At 39.8% G+C, this 18,402-nt stretch overlaps 2 protein-coding genes across 4 annotated transcripts in view; one reads left to right on the plus strand and one right to left on the minus strand.

Moving 5' to 3' along the window:
* Nucleotides 1-701, plus strand: part of LOC104710555 — an 8,263-nt gene extending 7,562 nt beyond the window's left edge. For 2 of the 3 annotated variants that reach the window (XM_019230398.1, XM_010427179.2), the window contains exon 20: nt 350-701. Coding sequence is in view for 1 of the 3 variants with exons in the window: in XM_010427178.2 (XP_010425480.1) it covers nt 13-333 (321 nt within the window). In the remaining 2 variants the exon portion in view is untranslated. Of the gene's footprint in view, nt 1-12 lie in introns of all 3 variants that reach the window. The other variant, XM_010427178.2, reaches the window with a different exon arrangement.
* Nucleotides 15,485-16,855, minus strand: LOC104715039. Its single transcript, XM_010432493.1, has 3 exons — nt 16,487-16,855; nt 15,724-16,392; nt 15,485-15,634 (listed from the first exon to the last, which is right to left on the minus strand). The coding sequence occupies exons 1-3, from the start codon at nt 16,853-16,855 to the stop codon at nt 15,485-15,487; spliced, it is 1,188 nt and encodes a 395-aa protein (XP_010430795.1).

Raw genomic sequence — 18,402 nt, forward strand, 5'->3', positions numbered from 1 at the left:
AATTTCTTGTAGAGGATCGGAACAGGACAAAGCTTCCCTTGGTTTGCTGACTCTGCTCTTTGCGTTGGTGTAATTTTCCATGGAATACTGAACTCGAGACCCGAGTCTAGCAGCCTTCGCTCTTTCCCATTTCTCTCAGGACACCAACTCGGTCCCCATCACATCTATCTTCTCGCCGGCTACTACTGCTTCTTCTCTGGGCTAGAGTTGGCTCCATACAAAGTGTTTTATGCGATAGCTGCTTTAGGCTATATCTCTTTGGTTCTTAAGATCTCGCAGGTGAACAAGAACGACCTTCGTTTCCGTACCAAAAGCAGAATACACAGAAACTGAGTTTTACAGTCGCATGATAGCGCACATTTATGTGACCCACAAATAGCGACTCGACCCTAAACGCTCGAAGATTTTATTTTCAATCGGTCAGGTGGGTTGATTAGGAAATATAGAAATGAAGTCAGGAGAGTTTTGTTGCCGTTTCAAACTTCTCCAAGAAGAACATTAATTAGGATTTGTTTTATTGTGTTGTACCTGTCTTGTGTTGTTGTTTTGTATTTCTCTCTTTTATGTATGTTATTACTAGGAGCACGATTACGGTTGAACCTGACTACTATGATAAATTTTGTATGATTTTTTGGTCATAGGTCAGTCGAGAGATTATATCCAATGTTTTTGATCGGTGTATTTGCTTATGTTTAGTGGGATTCGAATTTTTTTAATTGTATATCAAATTGACTAAAACGAGTTGACATAAATCTTTTCCCAAGCAATGAAAATTTTAAAAGCAGAAACAACTGTCATGAAAAGCCAAAAACAAGGAATTTACTGAATTCAGATTATGAAGCCAGCCACCAGAGCCACAGTGGCTACGGCCAAGCCGATGAAGATATCGACGGCAACAATGACGGCGGAGCTTGGTGTTGTTGCGTGGTCATTGCTGTCGTTATCGTATTGGGCCGAGACCATGGCAATCATCATCAATGCCAGCACCAAATAAGCTCCTGTCAACTGAAAGAAGATCTTGTTCGTCATTTTGAGAGAAGATTTTGAGGTCTTTTGTTGTAGATATTAGGTTGTTCAATGTGATTTTCTGAAAGTGATTTGCTTATATAGAGACCATTGATATGTGAATGTTAGATATGTGGAAGTGATTGTTTATTTCGAAGATATTTTTATACCGTTTTTTGTGCCGGCTTGATCAAGTAAGTCATTCTTGATTATATTTGATTCTGACTATCACATTAGTTTAACGGGGAAAAAATAGTTGTACTGTATCTTCCAGAAATGAAAGAGATGACCCATCATCAACTAGGCAATATTCATTTTTTTTTGCAAAAAGTTGATTTCAAAAACCGCCCAATCAAAGTCAAAATATTCATCAGTTTTGGAAATTTTCAAAAGCGACTCATAGTTCGTGGTGAGCAATGAATGAAAGACGAAGAATATGAGATTGTTGTTTGGTTGTCATGAAACTGAAGCAAGTATAAATCAATAATAGTAAATCAGTAGGCAAATAAGATATATTTGAGATTCATAAACATGGGATATATAGACATAGTTTTAGAACCCAAATCATTGATGTATAATTGATCCATTGTTGTGGCACCAACTACTATGCTCAAGTAACTCAACTATATATGTTCAGAATATACTCCATAAGGACCATAACTCAACTGTATACCCCAAGTAATAACGTCTCGCTTTTCTACTCATTCAATTAAACAAGATTTTGGAGAGTTAATCAACCCAAAAATATGCAAGATAACAAATAAATCATACATTATTGATCGGCAAGCATAGATGAAGAATTAAAAAGATAATCACTATATTCAGTCGATACATATAGCATTTCAAGAATACATATACGCAAATATCTGAGCTTCCCGGTTCAGATTTGGTGTTTCTTCTTTGGACTTATGCTATTTGCTAATCGTTTTGCCTTCTTACCGTTTTTTTTGTTCTTTCTAGTTTTTGGTCTTTCCGTCTTCTTTGTTGTCTCTGTAACTGCTGTCACAAATAAAAAATGGTACAAAATTTAACCTTTTACCAAAAAAAATAAAGTTAGATGAATGCTCATACAGCATGCAAGTAAACAATAATCATACAAAAGAAGCAAACATCTTATTAAAATGGTCAAGAAACAATAGGGTTAGTTTTGATTTACTCAACAACTTTTTTTTTTTTTTGCCATCAGAATACAAGATTGGCTCAAACGAGCCAATTAGAAGGAAAATTGTTCACAAAGGTGACTGGATGCGACTCCACTCTAGCTCGACGCACCAGTTTGTCCGCACTACCATTTTGTGATCTGGGAATCTGGACTACAGAAATGATAGAAATTCATCCTTGTCTTCTTCGATAACGTCCAAATATGTCTTGAAAGCAGGCCACTCAGAAGGCGAAGACACCATCTTCACCAAATCAGAACAGTCTGTGAGAAACACAACTTTCTCATTATCCGCGCCAATCATACAGCGTATTGCCCATATTAGGGCTTCCACTTCTGCATGGAGGGGTGACAAGCTACGGCGAGAATTAGATGCACCCATAGTGGGAGATTCTCCCTCAGGAGAAATGCAATGCCATCCTCTACCTATAAACTGGTCAGTCGCCTTCCAAGATCCATCCACAAAACATCGGTGGCAAGATCCATATCCGCTTGCCTCGTTACCAAAGAAACCGTAGACCTAGATGGATGTCGAGATCCACCCTGAGGTGAGGAGCCTAAAGGATCCTCCTGGGCTAAAGACCAAAGCTTTGATTCCTCTTCCGCTATTCGTAAGATCGCTAACGGATTAGAGTCCAAGTTGCTGAACAATTTATCATTTCTGGCCTTCCAGATATACCAGAGAATCCACGGGAACACTTCTACCGAAGGAGTGTCCTGAAATCTCCAAAATAATGAATCCATGTTATCATAGACAGAGTTTGAAGGGAAGCTACCCAAGGATGCCGGGAACTGGGACAATCCCCAAACCTGCCTAGCCGGAGGACATAAGAAAAGGGCATGATTAATGGTCTCCTCCATTCCTCCACAAATTGCACACTCCATGTCACAACTAAGTCCACGTCGCCGCAGATTAGCTGTTGTCGCCATACAACCCGTAATTGCTTGCCATAAAAAATGTCTAAGTTTTGGTGGGCACCGAATTTGCCAGACAAATGCCTGTAGAGGAATAATATTGGGACCGGAGACAGGGGAATCATTGTCCGGTTTCTGACGCAAAGCTTGATATCCAGATTTAACGGTGTATACCCCGGTTTTTGTCAAATGCCAACCCAAGCTATCCGGTGTGGCCAGATTACCAAGGGGTAAAGCAGAAATAAGGGCTACATCCTCCGGCTCGAAAGAAGCCGAAAGCGATGCCAAATCCCAGGAATGCGAAGTCCTGTCAATGAAAGTTTCAACTCTAAGCGTTGGATCGACTGGCGATCCTGAACGCAATGCTGGTCTCGGGGATTGAGCAGGAATCCAGGGGTCAGACCATACTAAAATGGAAGCCCCAGATCCTACCCGTTTAATGAGTCCTTTGTTCACCATAGAGCGAGCAGAAATCATACTCCGTCATCCATAAGATGGAGAATAAGATTTAATTGGATCCAATGGATCAGAATGCCTGTAATATCGGCCTTTGAAAACCTTTGCAAATAGAGAATCTGGTACTGAAATCAACCGCCAAAGCTGCTTATCAACACACAGCCTGTCCCAAGCAATCCAATGTAAACCACGTGTTTCCCCTGAAGAGCTCCACCAGAAATTAGAGATTGCACTAGTAAGTTTTCATGTAACTGTTTTCGGAAGACGAAAACAGGACATAACAAAAGTAGGGACAGCGGTCGCAACCGATTTGATCATGACCTCTTTCCCTCCCCGAGACAGCAACCTAGCAGGCCATCCACCAGCCCGTTTTTGCAGCCGATCCTGAACAAAGGAAAAAAATTTTGTTTTCGACCCACCAAGACTTTCCGGAATTCCCAAGTAAGAGCTCATGCCACCCAAAGTGGTGATACCCAGGATGCCTTTTAATTCCTCTCGTATGCCTGCATCTACTGAGTGTCCAAATTGAACCGAAGACTTCTGGAAGTTTATCCGCTGTCCATAAACCCGTTCATATTGTCTGAGGATCCCTAGGATAACTTCACATTGCTCCTTCGTGGCCCGACAGAAAAACAGACTATCATCTGCAAATAGTAAGTGCGAAATCGCCGGACAAGCAGTCGATACCCGGATCCCCGTAATAAGTTTAGACCTTTCTGCTTTTTGCAGATTTGCAATGAGAACCTCAGTGCAAAGGATAAAAAGATAAAGTGACAAGGGGTTTCCCTGACGAAGTCCTCTAGAAGGAATTATGGATCCATGGGATTGACCATTTAATAGAACACTGTATTCCACTGATGTCACATACCACATGATCCACGAAATCCATTTGTCACAGAATCCAAATTTCCGCAATAAATTCGCAAGGAAAGCCCATTCTACCCGATCGTAGGCCTTACTCATATCTGTTTTAATGGCCATGAACTTTCCCTTACAAGAGGGGTTGGTGCGGAGGCCGTGAAACATCTCCTGAGCAATCAAGATATTATCCGTAATTAACCGTCCTTCCACAAACGTCGATTGTGTCTCAGAAATCAATGCTGGCAAGAACTTACGTAGTCGCTGACATAAGATCTTCGAGATAATCTTGTAACCAACATTACATAAATTAATAGGCCTCCACTCAGTCATCCGGGTCGGTTTATCCACTTTTGGGATAAGACAAATATTTGTCCTATTTAGGCATTTGTCAAAATTATCACCCTGGAAGAAAGATTCTACCGAAAGCTTTAAATCAGCCTTAACCGTATCCCATGCACGCTGATAAAAAAGAGCCGTCATACCGTCCGGTCCAGGAGCTTTATCAGGATGCATCATAAACAAAGCCTCTTTGATTTCCTGTTCTGTGACTGGTTGAGTCAGTGTCTCATTAATTTCTCCTGTGATAGAAGTGCTTATTTCACCCAATGCGTCCTCAAAATCCGTAGGATCTGTGGATGTGAAGACCTCATGAAAATAAGAAACTGCTATATCCTGAACCTTAGTTTCCTCCGTAACCCAGTGTCCAGCCTCGTCATGCATCCCGACAATGCGATTTTTAGCTCTCCTTAATTTCGTTTGGGCATGAAAATAGCTTGTATTTTGATCCCCAAAACACATCCATCGACTTCGACTTTTCTGATACCAATAAATCTCTTCATCCCGATAAGCTTCACGCAGCTTCCAAGCCATTTCCGAAATAACCTCAACAGATACAGAGTCATCCGCCTGGGCAGTTGCCAATTGAGACTTTAAGTCCTCAATCGTTTCCCGACCAAACGGGGCCTGCGCTTTCTGCCATCGGGAAATTGCTTGGCGACATTTTATTATTTTGTCCATTAAGTTTCCATTGTTCCCTGTCTCCCCATGAGCCCAACCCTCTGAAATAGCTCCAAAGAAGCCCTCTTTTTCAATCCACCGTCGGTCAAACCGAAAGACGCTCCTCCCTCGCCGAACTTTGTCTTCTAGAGAAGCTAAAACCGGCTTATGGTCCGAAGCTATCATTGGTAAATATTCCGTGAAGGAATCCTTGAAAAGATCATGAAGTTTCTCATTAGCTAAAGCTCGGTCAAGACGACAACGAATTGGCTTCTTGTCCCGCCAGCCCCGCCAAGACAAGCTATCACCTATCGCAGGAAATTCTAGTAAACCACAGTGACGAATCATTGTATTGAAACCAACAAAGGAAGATGCATGGCGAAGCTTCCCTCCACGCTTTTCATAGTTGCCTTTTAACTCATTAAAGTCTCCTACCAAAAACCAAGGGGAGTCCCTAGAAAGACCAACTCTTGTCAATCTTTGCCATACGATGTCACGATTTGATGGAACCGGGTCACCATAAACAAAAGTAAAATAAATAATTTGTCCTTTATAAGTAAGTTCCACCTCAATTAACCAGTTAGACTCAAATAAAACAGAAACATCATTATTATTATTATTATAAAATAAGGCTAAACCGCCACTACAACCAATAGGATCAACCGTTTTTAAGGTTGAATAACCAAAATGACCAACAAAAGGTTCCAAAACGGAAAAAGGCTGTCTAGTTTCAGATAAAAATAAAAAATCAGGCCTATGCTTCCCCCATAAATCCCTAAGATACCCAATAGTTGCTTTATTCCCAAGCCCTTGACAATTCCAACTTAAAATCTTCATTTATCCATGGTTGGTTTTGGTGGCTTAGATCCACCGGTTGGTCCCTTCTCCTGTTCCTGGTTCTTCGGGTTTGCTCCATCCCCAGCTGGATCAGTCATCCTAGGGGCCGGACGCTTCCTTGGTGTTGTACGCAAGTACACATTCAATTTCTTTGAAGCTGCTCCTTTGAGAGCCATAGGGGGCTTAGCCTTGCGTACCTTGTCAACCATCGAAACCCCAGCAGATGTAGTACTTGCATCAATAGTCGTATCCATAGAGCCTCCCTCGCTGTCCGCTATCTCGCCCTCAAGAGCTGCAGTAACCGAAGGGAGATCCAAGACTGGCTCAACCATCAAGTCATCAATATCTCCACCATTCTTCTGATTGGGATCAATGGTCTCAATTTCTGTATCCGCAGGTTCCTCCTCCTCCATTATTTGATCAGTAATAACCTCAGGAACTTTCCCTTCCACCAAAGGCTCTTCCTGACTCGCTGCCAGAACTGGGTTAGTTGTCACCACTGGAGGTTCACCAAGATTCACCTCTGTAGAACCCGTCTGCTCAACGTTAGAAGCAGTAGACTGTGTACCTGACAAACCATCAGTCGGAAGAGCTAAGCCTGCACTTGCCAGCGTTTCTTCCGCACCAGAGACATCCACAAGTCCCGCTGGATCCTGAAAGAGAGGTCTTCTAACCCTCTTTAGAGGTGGAACACCAAAAGTGGCAGACTGCAGCACCCCTTGATCAGTAACAGCTGGGATTTGTCCCGGTTCCATCTCCTCAACCAAAACTGCACCCGAGGAAGAAGAAGTAGTCACCGCAGGTTTAGCCATATGACGATTGTCGTTAACCGGCACATAAGAAGTGGATCGACGCGGCTTGGATGAAGGTTCACCAACCTCCCGTGTTGACCGACTCTTGAACCCTGAATCCTGCTTCCCCTGAGGAGGTCGCTGGCTAGCATTATTATATGCGGACCCTCTATTCTCCACTTCCTTACCTTTACCTTTGTTCCTGTCTTTAGTGACAGCCCCTTTGTAACTCTGTAAAGAACCAACCGTATCTTCTTCCATCGGAGTGTGCAAAGCCGGAGTGATCTTCTCATAAGCCCACAAAGGACAATGATCCACATCATGACACAAGCTGTTGCATTTCTTGCAAAAACCATGAAGCCTCTCATAACGAAGGTTGACAATTGTCTCCTCTCCATTATAGAACTCAATAACCGTTTCAAAGCAAAGAGGCTTGAAACCATTCACCGTGACTTGTACTCTTCCACCATCGATGTCAACCATCTCCACCCGACCAAGTTCAGAGCCGATACTGCGGAATGTTGGTTCAGCCCAAAATTGGAACGGAACGTTCAAGACTCGAATCCAAAAGGTTAGCTCCGAAGGGTAATCCGGGTCAACCGTTGGTTTCCAGCGCACCATGGAAACCATCCATCGATCAAAATGAAAAGGAGCCATGTGGAGGATCTCTGTGATATCATCCTCGTTATCGAAGTCGAACTGAAACTTTCCAAGACCTAAGTCAGCACCCACGACCTTCCCAGTGCCAGATCTTGGGGGAGCATGATCAGGAGAGACTTCATGTCTTGCTTCCTGGGGTTCATACAGCGTCCCACCACCGTCTTAGAGTATCCTGCTATCAAAGCAGAGTTGTCGAAATAAGGTATCTTGATTCTCCGTTTAGGCATCAACCCCTTATCACTCGTTCCCTCCACATTCTTCCCCAAGAGCCCACTCTGAGACATGATGACCCTCACCACAAAGATTGAAACACACCAAATAAACAAGAACCGAAAGCGCTCAAAAGCTGAAAAGATGAATGCAAGGATGTTGTGATGAGGATTGAACACTGAGAAACGATCCTTTATATACACCCAAACTTGCCAAAGCCACCTTACGAGAAGACCCATCGAATCAGCACAATAAAGATAATTGATATCCTCGCGATATGCCACTACCAGAATCGTATCCAAACACACCGTAAAAGCTGTCGAAAAAGAGGACCAAATCTTTGTCCTTTTCCATTGCCACTCAATCAGATAGGATCTGATCCGTAACATTACCAAAACTCTGCCACATGAAGCAATCCCGCTATCACCGGTGGAAGCAGCTCGTAAATACCCATCAAATCTCAAGGACGATAAAAACTGGAAAACTTCAATCACCATTGAACCCAGAGAATCTCCAGTTTCCAAATTAAAACCATATCGTCGATAATTGAAAAAGGGATCTTCGCTATTTATTCGCTTCCTTGCTAGAGAGCAAATCTCCTTTCGTCGCCAATGATAGCCAATCTTTACGGATCTGATGGGAAAGAAGACCATAACTCCATGTCGAAACGAGCAACCACAATCATGAGAGATGTGAGACCATTCAAAGCAATCGACTCTCAATAGGAAAGAAATCCGCGATACCACAAAACAAATTTCAAATCGCCCAACTGTGTCCCCTTTACAGATCCGAATCTCAAAACGAATCACCAGAGATGGCAATCGGATATGCCCATGAAATCCACCGTATAAAACCCAAAAAGTATCAGATAAACCAAAGAAGGAATCTAGATGACTTCCACGCAACCTCATCTCACAACCCTGATTTCCCATTACGGGATAATCCACTAAGATTTCCCATAAATGAGACACCACAATCCGACCGATATACGATTGAGACCATCCGACAGACCCAAATTTCGAAACTTTCCCCCAATTGCAAAATCGAATCTTCAATCCGATCCCCAGATGCAGCAAAGGGAAATTGAATCCAGAGATACCCACCAGAACCCAGCGAAATCCATTAATAACCGATATGAAATCCGAATAGAGTACCCACATCACAGATTAGAACCCTAGAAACGTAACTCCACCATCGCCGTCGCTCTTCTCTCTCTTTTTTTGTTTTTGTTCATTAGAATATGAGAGATTTATTTTTTTGAACTAAATTTATCAAATCATAATGATAAATGGGAGGATCTTCAAGATTCCTTTTTTTTTCTGTAGCCATTTTCATATATATCCAAGACACTATCCATTATTCTTGTAAGAAAAATAAACACCATTGTTTCACATCTTCATCACTTTTACTGCTGCCAATTTTAAAAGGTATAATTTTTTTTTTTTTTTGTAAAGTTTTGTAGGGACTTTAAATATTTCAAAAAGACTTACAAGAATGATAGCGCCGCTGTAACACGATAGCACTGTGTTTACGTACCGTCATAAATATCATCAAACGGCAGTTTCTAATTTTTTTGAAAGTGGATATTTTGGTTCTTTTTTTTTTTTTTGTTTTTTGTAAAATGCCTGAATTTTTTAAGGATGATAACTCTCTACTTTACCCATTTTTATGCATCTTTTTAGTCATGTTTTGCATTGTATATAACTTAAATTTAGCATTTTTAGGTTCTTAACTTTAGATATTTTCATTTAGGTTATTTAGGGTGCTGCATTGTTGCATTTGTGCATTTTGGATGAAAACATGTGTTTTGGAACCTAAATAAAGCAAGAATGAGGTGAAACCCAAGCATGTACCCGATGGTGTGATCGTGCAAGAAGAACAGCCCGAACCTAAACCCGATCAAGCGGATCCGAGTGCAAGAAGAACTACCCGAAGTCCAACCCGAGGAGGTGCCCAACCCTAACCTCATGTAGGCCTTCGGGCAGTGATGTGCGGCTAGGTAAAAAGGGTTTCCATATATAAACCCTTTCCTATTTTTTTTAGAAGAAAACACGCCACACAGAGAGAAACGAGAGAGCGAGAGCTACAGAGAGAGAGAGCGAGAACTGATTTTACTTTTAAAGGCTTTGATAGGATTTCCTTTTATTCTATTTTTGCGAATCTTCTACATTGATTCTTGATTACTTTATTGTTCTTTTTCAATACATCACCTACTTTTATTTTATGAAATTGTCATTCGTTTATGCGTGTATGTCGATTAATATGAGATCTAAGTAGTGAACCAAGGTTACTAAGGATGAGATAGGCTAGTAAGTGTTCCTGATCGATTAGGATGTTTTAGATTGATTGTTCTTATTAAAATTTCCTTCTGGATTAGCGTTCTTAATGCTGATTTCAGACCGAGAGGTTGAGACTAGATCTATGGTGTTTTGCCATCGAGAGATGTTTGTTTAAGCGCTTGAACCAACTAATGCTAGATATCTGTTCACTTAGCCTAAGAGATTAGATGAGTAAGGAATTCATTGACATTAGTGGATCGGATGTTATTGCCTGCTTGGTCATGTTTCTCCAACGAAAGTTGGGTAAGGAATTGATTAAGGTTGATTGTTTTTACCATGAGAATGGATTAGCAAGGGTTAGAGATTCACTGTCTAGAGAATAAACTGCTAGAAGCTTGTAAAACATTGTAAGTCGACTAGGAATACTTATGATCCGATTACCCCATCCATAGGAGATTTTATATTTTGATTGTTTAAGCTTTCATCTTTAACTCGACCTTTTACCCGAAATGGTATTCGATCAACAGCTTCGAGTAGAGCCTCGAGCTGTTCATCTTTGTGCTCTTATTTTCCTGTTACCCGACCATCTACTCGATCCGGTACTCGATTACTTGCATCGTGTACCTCGGGCAAGTAGTTCTTTGCTTTGTTCTTTATATTTCTGTTCATACTAGGCTGTTAGTAAAAAACTCATTCCATTACTTGGCTTGATTTACTTGTTTTTTATTGCATTCTATCAGCTAGCTTACCAACCATTTGGATTGATAATTTTTTGTACTAAAACTGCAAAGAGAATTGATACCCTCGATGAAAATTCTGTTATCACAGGAGTAATATATAAAAATCTATATATCAAAATTTTACTTTAAATATTTGATACGAACTGGATCATAAATTAACAAGTTGAATCATATCCAAAACATACTTAGAAAGTGCAAGTTGGTTAACTCAATCATGTCACATATACGAGTAATTCAAGTAGCTAAGATTATTAACTGAGTTATCATCAAATCACATAAATATTTTTTTGGGCGATTCCGATTATTTTAGAAAATACTAATTTTCTAAAATATTTTTAAATTAATACATAATTATATGGATGTTTTTGTCCGATGATGAGGGTTTGTCTGGTGCTGTCATGAATGGTTGAGATGGTCCCGACCCAATAAAAGATAAGACAACGAAAACGACAACGACAATACCCACGCAGTGAAACCAAGCTCAGCCGCCAATATCTTCACCAGCTTGTCCATTGCCGCCGCCGTACGTGGCTCTAGTGTTAGATAGTTTTGCACTTCCTTTTGCCCTTTAGAAGCTTTAAAGCCAAGAGAAGACAATAACAGAATAATCTACTCTTCCGTCTTCCTTTTGAAATCATCAATTTTCTTCTTCCATCATCTTAGATAAATAAAATAGATAAAAAAAGACATATCAAAGATGCATGAAAGATTGTATTAAAATATAGGAATTGAAATGAAGAAGACTTGATTGTTTCACTTTACCCAACTGATATATCATGTTTTTGTGGTTTTTAACCATGATGTAAAGAGCCTTTTAGTGTCTTTTGATGTGTTTCTAGGATGTTTTTGAGTCTTTAACATGTTTTCTAGGATTTTGGAATGAAATGAGCAAAATGGAGCAATTTGGATCGTTTTGGAGCATCAATTCAGAAGAAACAAACTTGGAGTCAGAACAGAGAGGGAGTGTCGATCGACACTGCCTTAGCATCGATCGACACCCTCTTCAGCCAATGAAGAATCACAAGTTTTGGAAGTTTTACAAATCTGCCCTAAAGTTTTCCATATTTGCAACACAAGTCCCTGACGTGTTTTAGGACATATAAATAGTATTTTTAGGTTTTACAACCCATTAAGTTTTATTCTAGCAAGTTTTATTTTTCTGCAACCCTGTGAGATTTTGAGAGCTTTTGGGAGAGAAAGATCTACTTTGTAGAGAAGAATTCTTGAACTCCTTCTTACTCTTTTTAATTTCAATTGCTTATTATTCAGAAAGATGTATTGTTTTTCATTGATTATGTCTTAGTAGTTTGCTTGTTAGGTTTAGGATTTTTCACAGGGATTTTATGAATTATTAGATCTGTTTATTTAGGATTCAATATCTATCTAGATCTTCATCTCAGGTTGTTCTTCATATTAATTCTTGATTGATCACCTAGAATTAATAACTTAGGAAAATAAATTGATATGAGAATATAATTGATTTTCCTGATAAAACCTTTTGATGAGCAAAATTATTTCTTGCAAAGAGATTTGATTTAATAATTTGTGAATAATCTAAACCTGATTTTATTGCTGATTTTTAAGCTAGAATTTTACAAAGAGATTTAGATTTTCTGGTTTTAAATTTAGATATTATTTGCAGTGAGAACTGATTTAATTTACAAAAGTGTTTAAAGTTCTAGATATGTTCTTAATTGTCTGAATCCTAATTTATTGATTGATTTAATATTTCAAAATTTTCTGAGAAATTCCCTAGATCTAGCTTTTTAATTCTCTGAATTTACAACAGTTTTATTTAATATTTTGCATTGCTGCTATGTTAATTTTAATTTAATTTGTTTAGCTTAATTATAAAACTCTATAATTTATTGTGTAGTCTTGAGTCCTTGTGGAATTTGACCGATAAGTACTGCAGTGATCTCTTAATTTGAGAGAGTAGCTCTAGGGTAAATTTGAGCATATCACCAACCAAAGTTTTTTTGGTTGTCCCAAAAGACACAATTGATGCCTCTATCAACATCACAATTTGGCTTACCCTCATTCATAATTTATTTATCATTTTTAAATGTATAATCGAGATGCATATCTTTTTGGGTCAAATATTTATCATTACTGATTTTTAGCACATACTCCCTCTATTTCTTTTTTCTTTGTCAATCCAAATCTTTCCATAAAGATAACTAAACCGGGTTGGTATGCCTCGGTTCAGAGGTTACAAGACTTAAGTTTTGATCGGTGGTTGTACCACATAACTGTGAAATTAAAGACAAGGAAGTTAAAGCGTTTTTTGCGATCTCATATGCTCTTCTGTTCATCTCACGAGGGACGAAATTGAAGCTGATCTCGTCGAAGTTCATGGTTCTTTCTAGGATGTCGTGTAGAATCCCGTGGATCTCCTTGTATTGGAGCTCAATGTTTGTTGCTTTGATAAGCGTCTGCGAATCTGAAGCAAGAGAAAGTTTCTGGTAAACCAGATCTGAGGCGTGTTGTAAAGCCCGATCCATCGCGAGTGCTTTCGCAATAAGGGGGGAGAGGACTTGTGTAGCTGCGTCTGATCCCTTGATCTCTACCTTCGTAATCGGGTCTAGGAACAACCATCCAAGTCCCGCCGTTTTTGATTCTTCATTCCAGGCAGCATCTTCGAAGCAATGGATAAGTTCATCATTCAACACTCTCATGACCTGTCTATCTTGGTTGGGTGGGTGTTTGATTTGTAGTTCATGCGCGATCCACCATTCTCTGGCATACGCAATGGCTTGGAAAACCGCTTCCATGCTTGAAATCGATTTCTGTTCAAAAACTAACTTGTTACGTGTCTTCCATCAGTGATTCCTACTGGAGGCAGGCATTTCAGTTTTCCAAGTAGCTCGATTCCCATTCTAAGGCTGGAGATCCGGGTGGGATCAAACGAAGGCATTAACGGAGCTTTGCACCATACCTGTTGAGCAAATTGACAATGGAAAAACATGTGAATGCTCGTTTCCTCTTGACCGCAGAGGGACACATTGCTGTGGGGTTTATCCCTCTGCTCCCTCTATTTCTAATTTATCATATTTTCAGTTTTTTTTCACACATATTAAAAAAACATATTAAAACTTGATTCTAAATGTTTTTTTTTTTGTATTTTTTAATTTTCTATAACTCTAAACCAATAGTATCATTTAGTTTTTTTCTTGAAATTTTAATTCATTATCAAAACCTAGTAAAAGTACATTGGTAACTTAACAATAGGATTAATAGGATTAATAAGGAACCGAATGAGTATATGAATACTTATCTCATACATTTTCTTGATTTGAGACCTTTAATTAGCATACCTATGGTACCTTTTATTACAATTTACAATAAAATATTGATAAAAACAAACATAATATTGGTTGTCTTTGCCAAAACGTTTATGTATGAGCTTCTATTTATTTCGATTTCTCAAATATAATCTTGACTGCGACATTGAGTTGATAAGGTTTTTTTCTTTCTTTGGATGATTCATTGAGTTAATAGGCTACAATACTAATCTATTAATATGAGCAAATTGCCAGCGGACTTCTTCACGGCTGCTCCATCTTGGTTCTACAAATAACACTGCGCAAAAGAGCGGATCTTGCAGGGCATGGCTATTACAAATGCGGGTACGCCCCACATATTTAATTTATCAAACAAATTTCAGAATATTTTTTTTCTCAAAATTATGTTTAGAATAATTATTCTTATTGTTATTAAACTATTTTTAGTTATACAAATGTTTTTTAAAATTTTTAAAGTAATTTTTAAGTGTGTTGAGAACGAATGCTAGCATAGTATTTTAGTCCTGCAAACTTCGTAGGACGGGGCGTTGTAGGTCAAAAAAATTCAAACACGCCTGGATGGGTGGAATATTACTTATATAACTACAGTAGAGACCATAGTAAGAAGAGTAAGACCTGTCTCAACAATGTGTCGATGTCTTCGTTCAGCAAGACCATTGTGTTCTGATGTATGAGGAGGAGAAGTGAGATGAATGATGCCGTTGGATGAGAGAAAGTCACGAAGAACAAGAAATTCTCCACCATTATCAGAAAATAAAGTTCCCACTTTAGTCTGAAATTTATTTTCGACAAGGGCTTGGAACCGGATGAAGGCATCTCTGATCTGGGACTTAAGTTTAAGAGGAAAAAGCCAGGTATATTTTAAGTAGTGATCAATGATAAGAAGATAATACTTATAATTATCGATGGAGAGAACAGGAGATGTCCAAACATCAGTGAATAAATATTCAAGAGGTGTGAAGTGACCTTAGTGCAGTGGCAGGAGGTAAGTCTAACTGTAGAAGGCATCATCACACCCGGGATCGAGTCCCGGTTCCTACGAATGTAGGAATTTGGCTAATGGGCCGGCCAGTTGTGGTCCAATGGTTGACAAAAACAATATATATATATTCAAGAAGTCAAGTGGAGGTAATGGAGGATTGCGAAAATGAAAGTTTATGAGTTTTATTAATCAAACAGTCACTGCAGGGAAGAGGATGCGAAATAGGATTTAAATGCGGTAAAGAAAAACGAGATAAAATACTTTTGAGGATAGGATGGGAAGGGTGGCCTAGTCTAGCATGCCAATCTGCTGTGGTGGTTTTGACATCAGTGGTTGCCCAAAGAAAGTAGAAGCAAATGGCAAGGAGATAGGCCACTCATAAAGCTCATTCCTGGTGCTGTCTCGGAGTAACGGGACCCCCATTCTGAGATCCCTCACCTGAAAACATGAAGGATAGAATTGAACTGATACTTGATTAACGTTGCAAAGTTTGTAAACATATATAAGTTCTTTTGCATCGAAGGAACATAGAGAACATTGTTGAGATACAAAAGACGTGTAAGAGAGGGTAAAAATGTAGAACCAGTGTGGGTGATTGGTAACCCAGAGCCGTTGCCAATTACGACAGCTTCACCACCATTGTAGGGCTGCTGCAATGACAAGTTTGCAAGATCAGATGCAATGTGATGAGTAGCACCAGAGTCGAGTAACCAAGGGTCTGAAGTAGGTGTAGTAGCAAGGTTTGCCCGAGGCTGGGAGGAAGAATATTGAGCAAGCTGTGAACAACGACTTGCGCTGTGACCAAAAACGCCACAAATCCGACATTTGCCTTGATAGCCATGAGAGGGGTGATCAGAGCGTTGGTGAGAGTGTTGGTGCTGTTGATAGTTGCCACGATAAATGTGACGAGGCTGACCACACGAGTGAGTGTTTTGGTTATTGTTGCTGTTGTAGTTGTGGTTGCCAGAAGGGCGGTAGCTAGCAGTGTTTGCAGAGATCGGAGTGATGGATGAGGAAGACACCATGGTGAGAAGCTTGATTTCATAATTTAACAGCTTCTCATGAACCTCAGTTATCGAAGGAGTAACGTCACGAGCTTGGATTTGATCGACCACTTGCTTGTAGTCTTCAGAGAGGCCATCAACAATGAATTCAATCTGATCATCATGATCCATAGGCTTACCAAGGAGTGCAAGCTGTTCAAAAACGGGTTACAAACCCTTGAACATACTCATCAATGGACTTACTACCCTTTTTCTATTGCTTGATTTATTGGCGGATCTGTTGGACATGGCCACGACTAGGATTGGCGTAAGTCGAGGAAAATTTCTCCCAGATCTCAGCCGAAGTGGAAGTGGCAGAGAGGATGGGCTGAACCGAGACTGAAATGAGACCCAACAAAGCACTGTAGATCAACTGATCTTGCTGCTGCCAGTGCGTGCAATCAGGGTTGGTGGTGACAGCACCATTGGTAGTGATAGTCAACGGGGGTGCAACAATAGTTCCATCAAGGTAACCTGAAAGGGCATACCCGTTAAGCAGAGCATGGACTTGACGACTCCACATAAGAAAGTTGTCAGCCGTGAGCTTAGTGAAGTTCGCCATATTGACGCCAAGGAGAGCGGTGTTGTCAGAAGCAGCAATGGTTTCATAGGCCATTGAAGGAGAAATGGTCGAAAGAGAGAGAGGAAAAAGGAAAAAAAATAAGAAAGAGCGGCTAGGTTTTCTTGAGGTATCTCTTTGCTAGCTCTAATACCATATAAGCTTGTAGAAACTGATGATTTGTTATTGAGTATAAGGATACAATTTATACTCAAATTAATACACAAGAAAGGGAAGAAGATATATGTGCAGTAATTGTTAATAAAGCAGAGGAGAGATTAGAATCAATCAAATCTCCCATTACAGATATGGACATTCCTAATACGGTACACTAACTAATTAACTATCAATGCATCTTACTGGAGAGAGTTGTCGAAGAAGCTGTCATCATCCCATGGCCAAACACCACATGGTTGCACAAAAAAAGGTTCTCTAATGGATAAGAAATAGAACATGAGAAGGAATGCGGTTTTGTTCTGTTTGATTGTCCTGTAATGCTAGGCAAGGCTAATGAAACATCGTTCAGGTGTCATCATTACAGTCAATCATACACATCACTGAAGATATTTTAGTAATTTAGATTCACTGGTTGTTGGTCAGCTAGTGTTTCAAGCCATAAGAATTATATGAGACTTTGTACCTTCTGTTCAAGGAGTTTGTCAACAATGTGTTTATGCATCTTTAATGGAAGACCAGTAATAAGACCACACAGTGTAGTGTGTAAAACATTCACAGCATTCTCCACGGTTTTTAGAGAGTTTTCTTTCAACCTTCTTCTTGCTCTTTAGCCAAGAGAAGATGACAACATAGTATGCGTATGTTCTTCTATCTTCCTTTGCGAGAGAAATTAAAGATCCATTCACTATTGAGTTAAAATGTAGACTAGACACTGAATTGAAAAAATTTGAAGGATTCATTTTTCTCAAGCAAACTGTTTGTTTTGCCATGTGAGATACAGTAGAAGCTTCCATCAACATTACAACTTGGGTTTTTTGTCCTTTAGACAAGTTTTATTTCCACTGAAAGTGAAATCAAGATGGAACGTTAAGGCACATGATTTACTGAATTTTTGACACATGAGTTCTAATTTTGTAATGTTCCGATCGTAAAAATTTTGGGTAGGCCTCATGTATACTTCTGGTCAATGGGCCCATCTTTTTTAGTGGACTCCATGACCACTCCTGGCCTATGGTTCATCCATATCCTTCAAACATGCTCTCCTTCCCAACGTTTTGTCCTGGAAACTAATCCTTACGCGACACTGTCCATATCTAAAGTTCCCAGTGGAAAACTCCGTATCATAGTGGGTGGATTCAACTCCTTCAACCATGCTCTCCTTGCCCAACATATTGACCCAGAAACTGATCCTTTCACTCCTAATTCAAGTCTTTCTACGATATTCTCGAACCTGATGTACAAATGCTGCATCTTCTGGGTGGATGTTTCCGAGCCGGTCCTGTTGCAGCATATATGCAACCACATCGACCAGATACTCGAGTCAGGATTGTTCGAGCAGCTCGCAGCTTTCTATGACCCTATAGTAGATTCAGAGCCGAGACTTGGGGTTCATAAGAATATAGAGGTAGTGAAGTTTGATCGATACT

This window comes from Camelina sativa, chromosome 9, assembly GCF_000633955.1.
Source record: "Camelina sativa cultivar DH55 chromosome 9, Cs, whole genome shotgun sequence".
NCBI classification, from domain to species: domain Eukaryota; kingdom Viridiplantae; phylum Streptophyta; class Magnoliopsida; order Brassicales; family Brassicaceae; genus Camelina; species Camelina sativa.

Coding starts and splice junctions, on each gene's coding strand:
- LOC104715039 (XM_010432493.1), bottom strand. CDS start 16,855: ATGGCCTATGAAACCATTGCTGCTTCTGACAACACCGCTCTCCTTGGC. Junction 16,393..16,486: donor CCAATCCTAGTCGTGGCCAT/GTCCAACAGATC, acceptor GTTTTTGAACAG/CTTGCACTCCTTGGTAAGCC. Junction 15,635..15,723: donor ATCTCAACAATGTTCTCTAT/GTTCCTTCGATG, acceptor TCATGTTTTCAG/GTGAGGGATCTCAGAATGGG.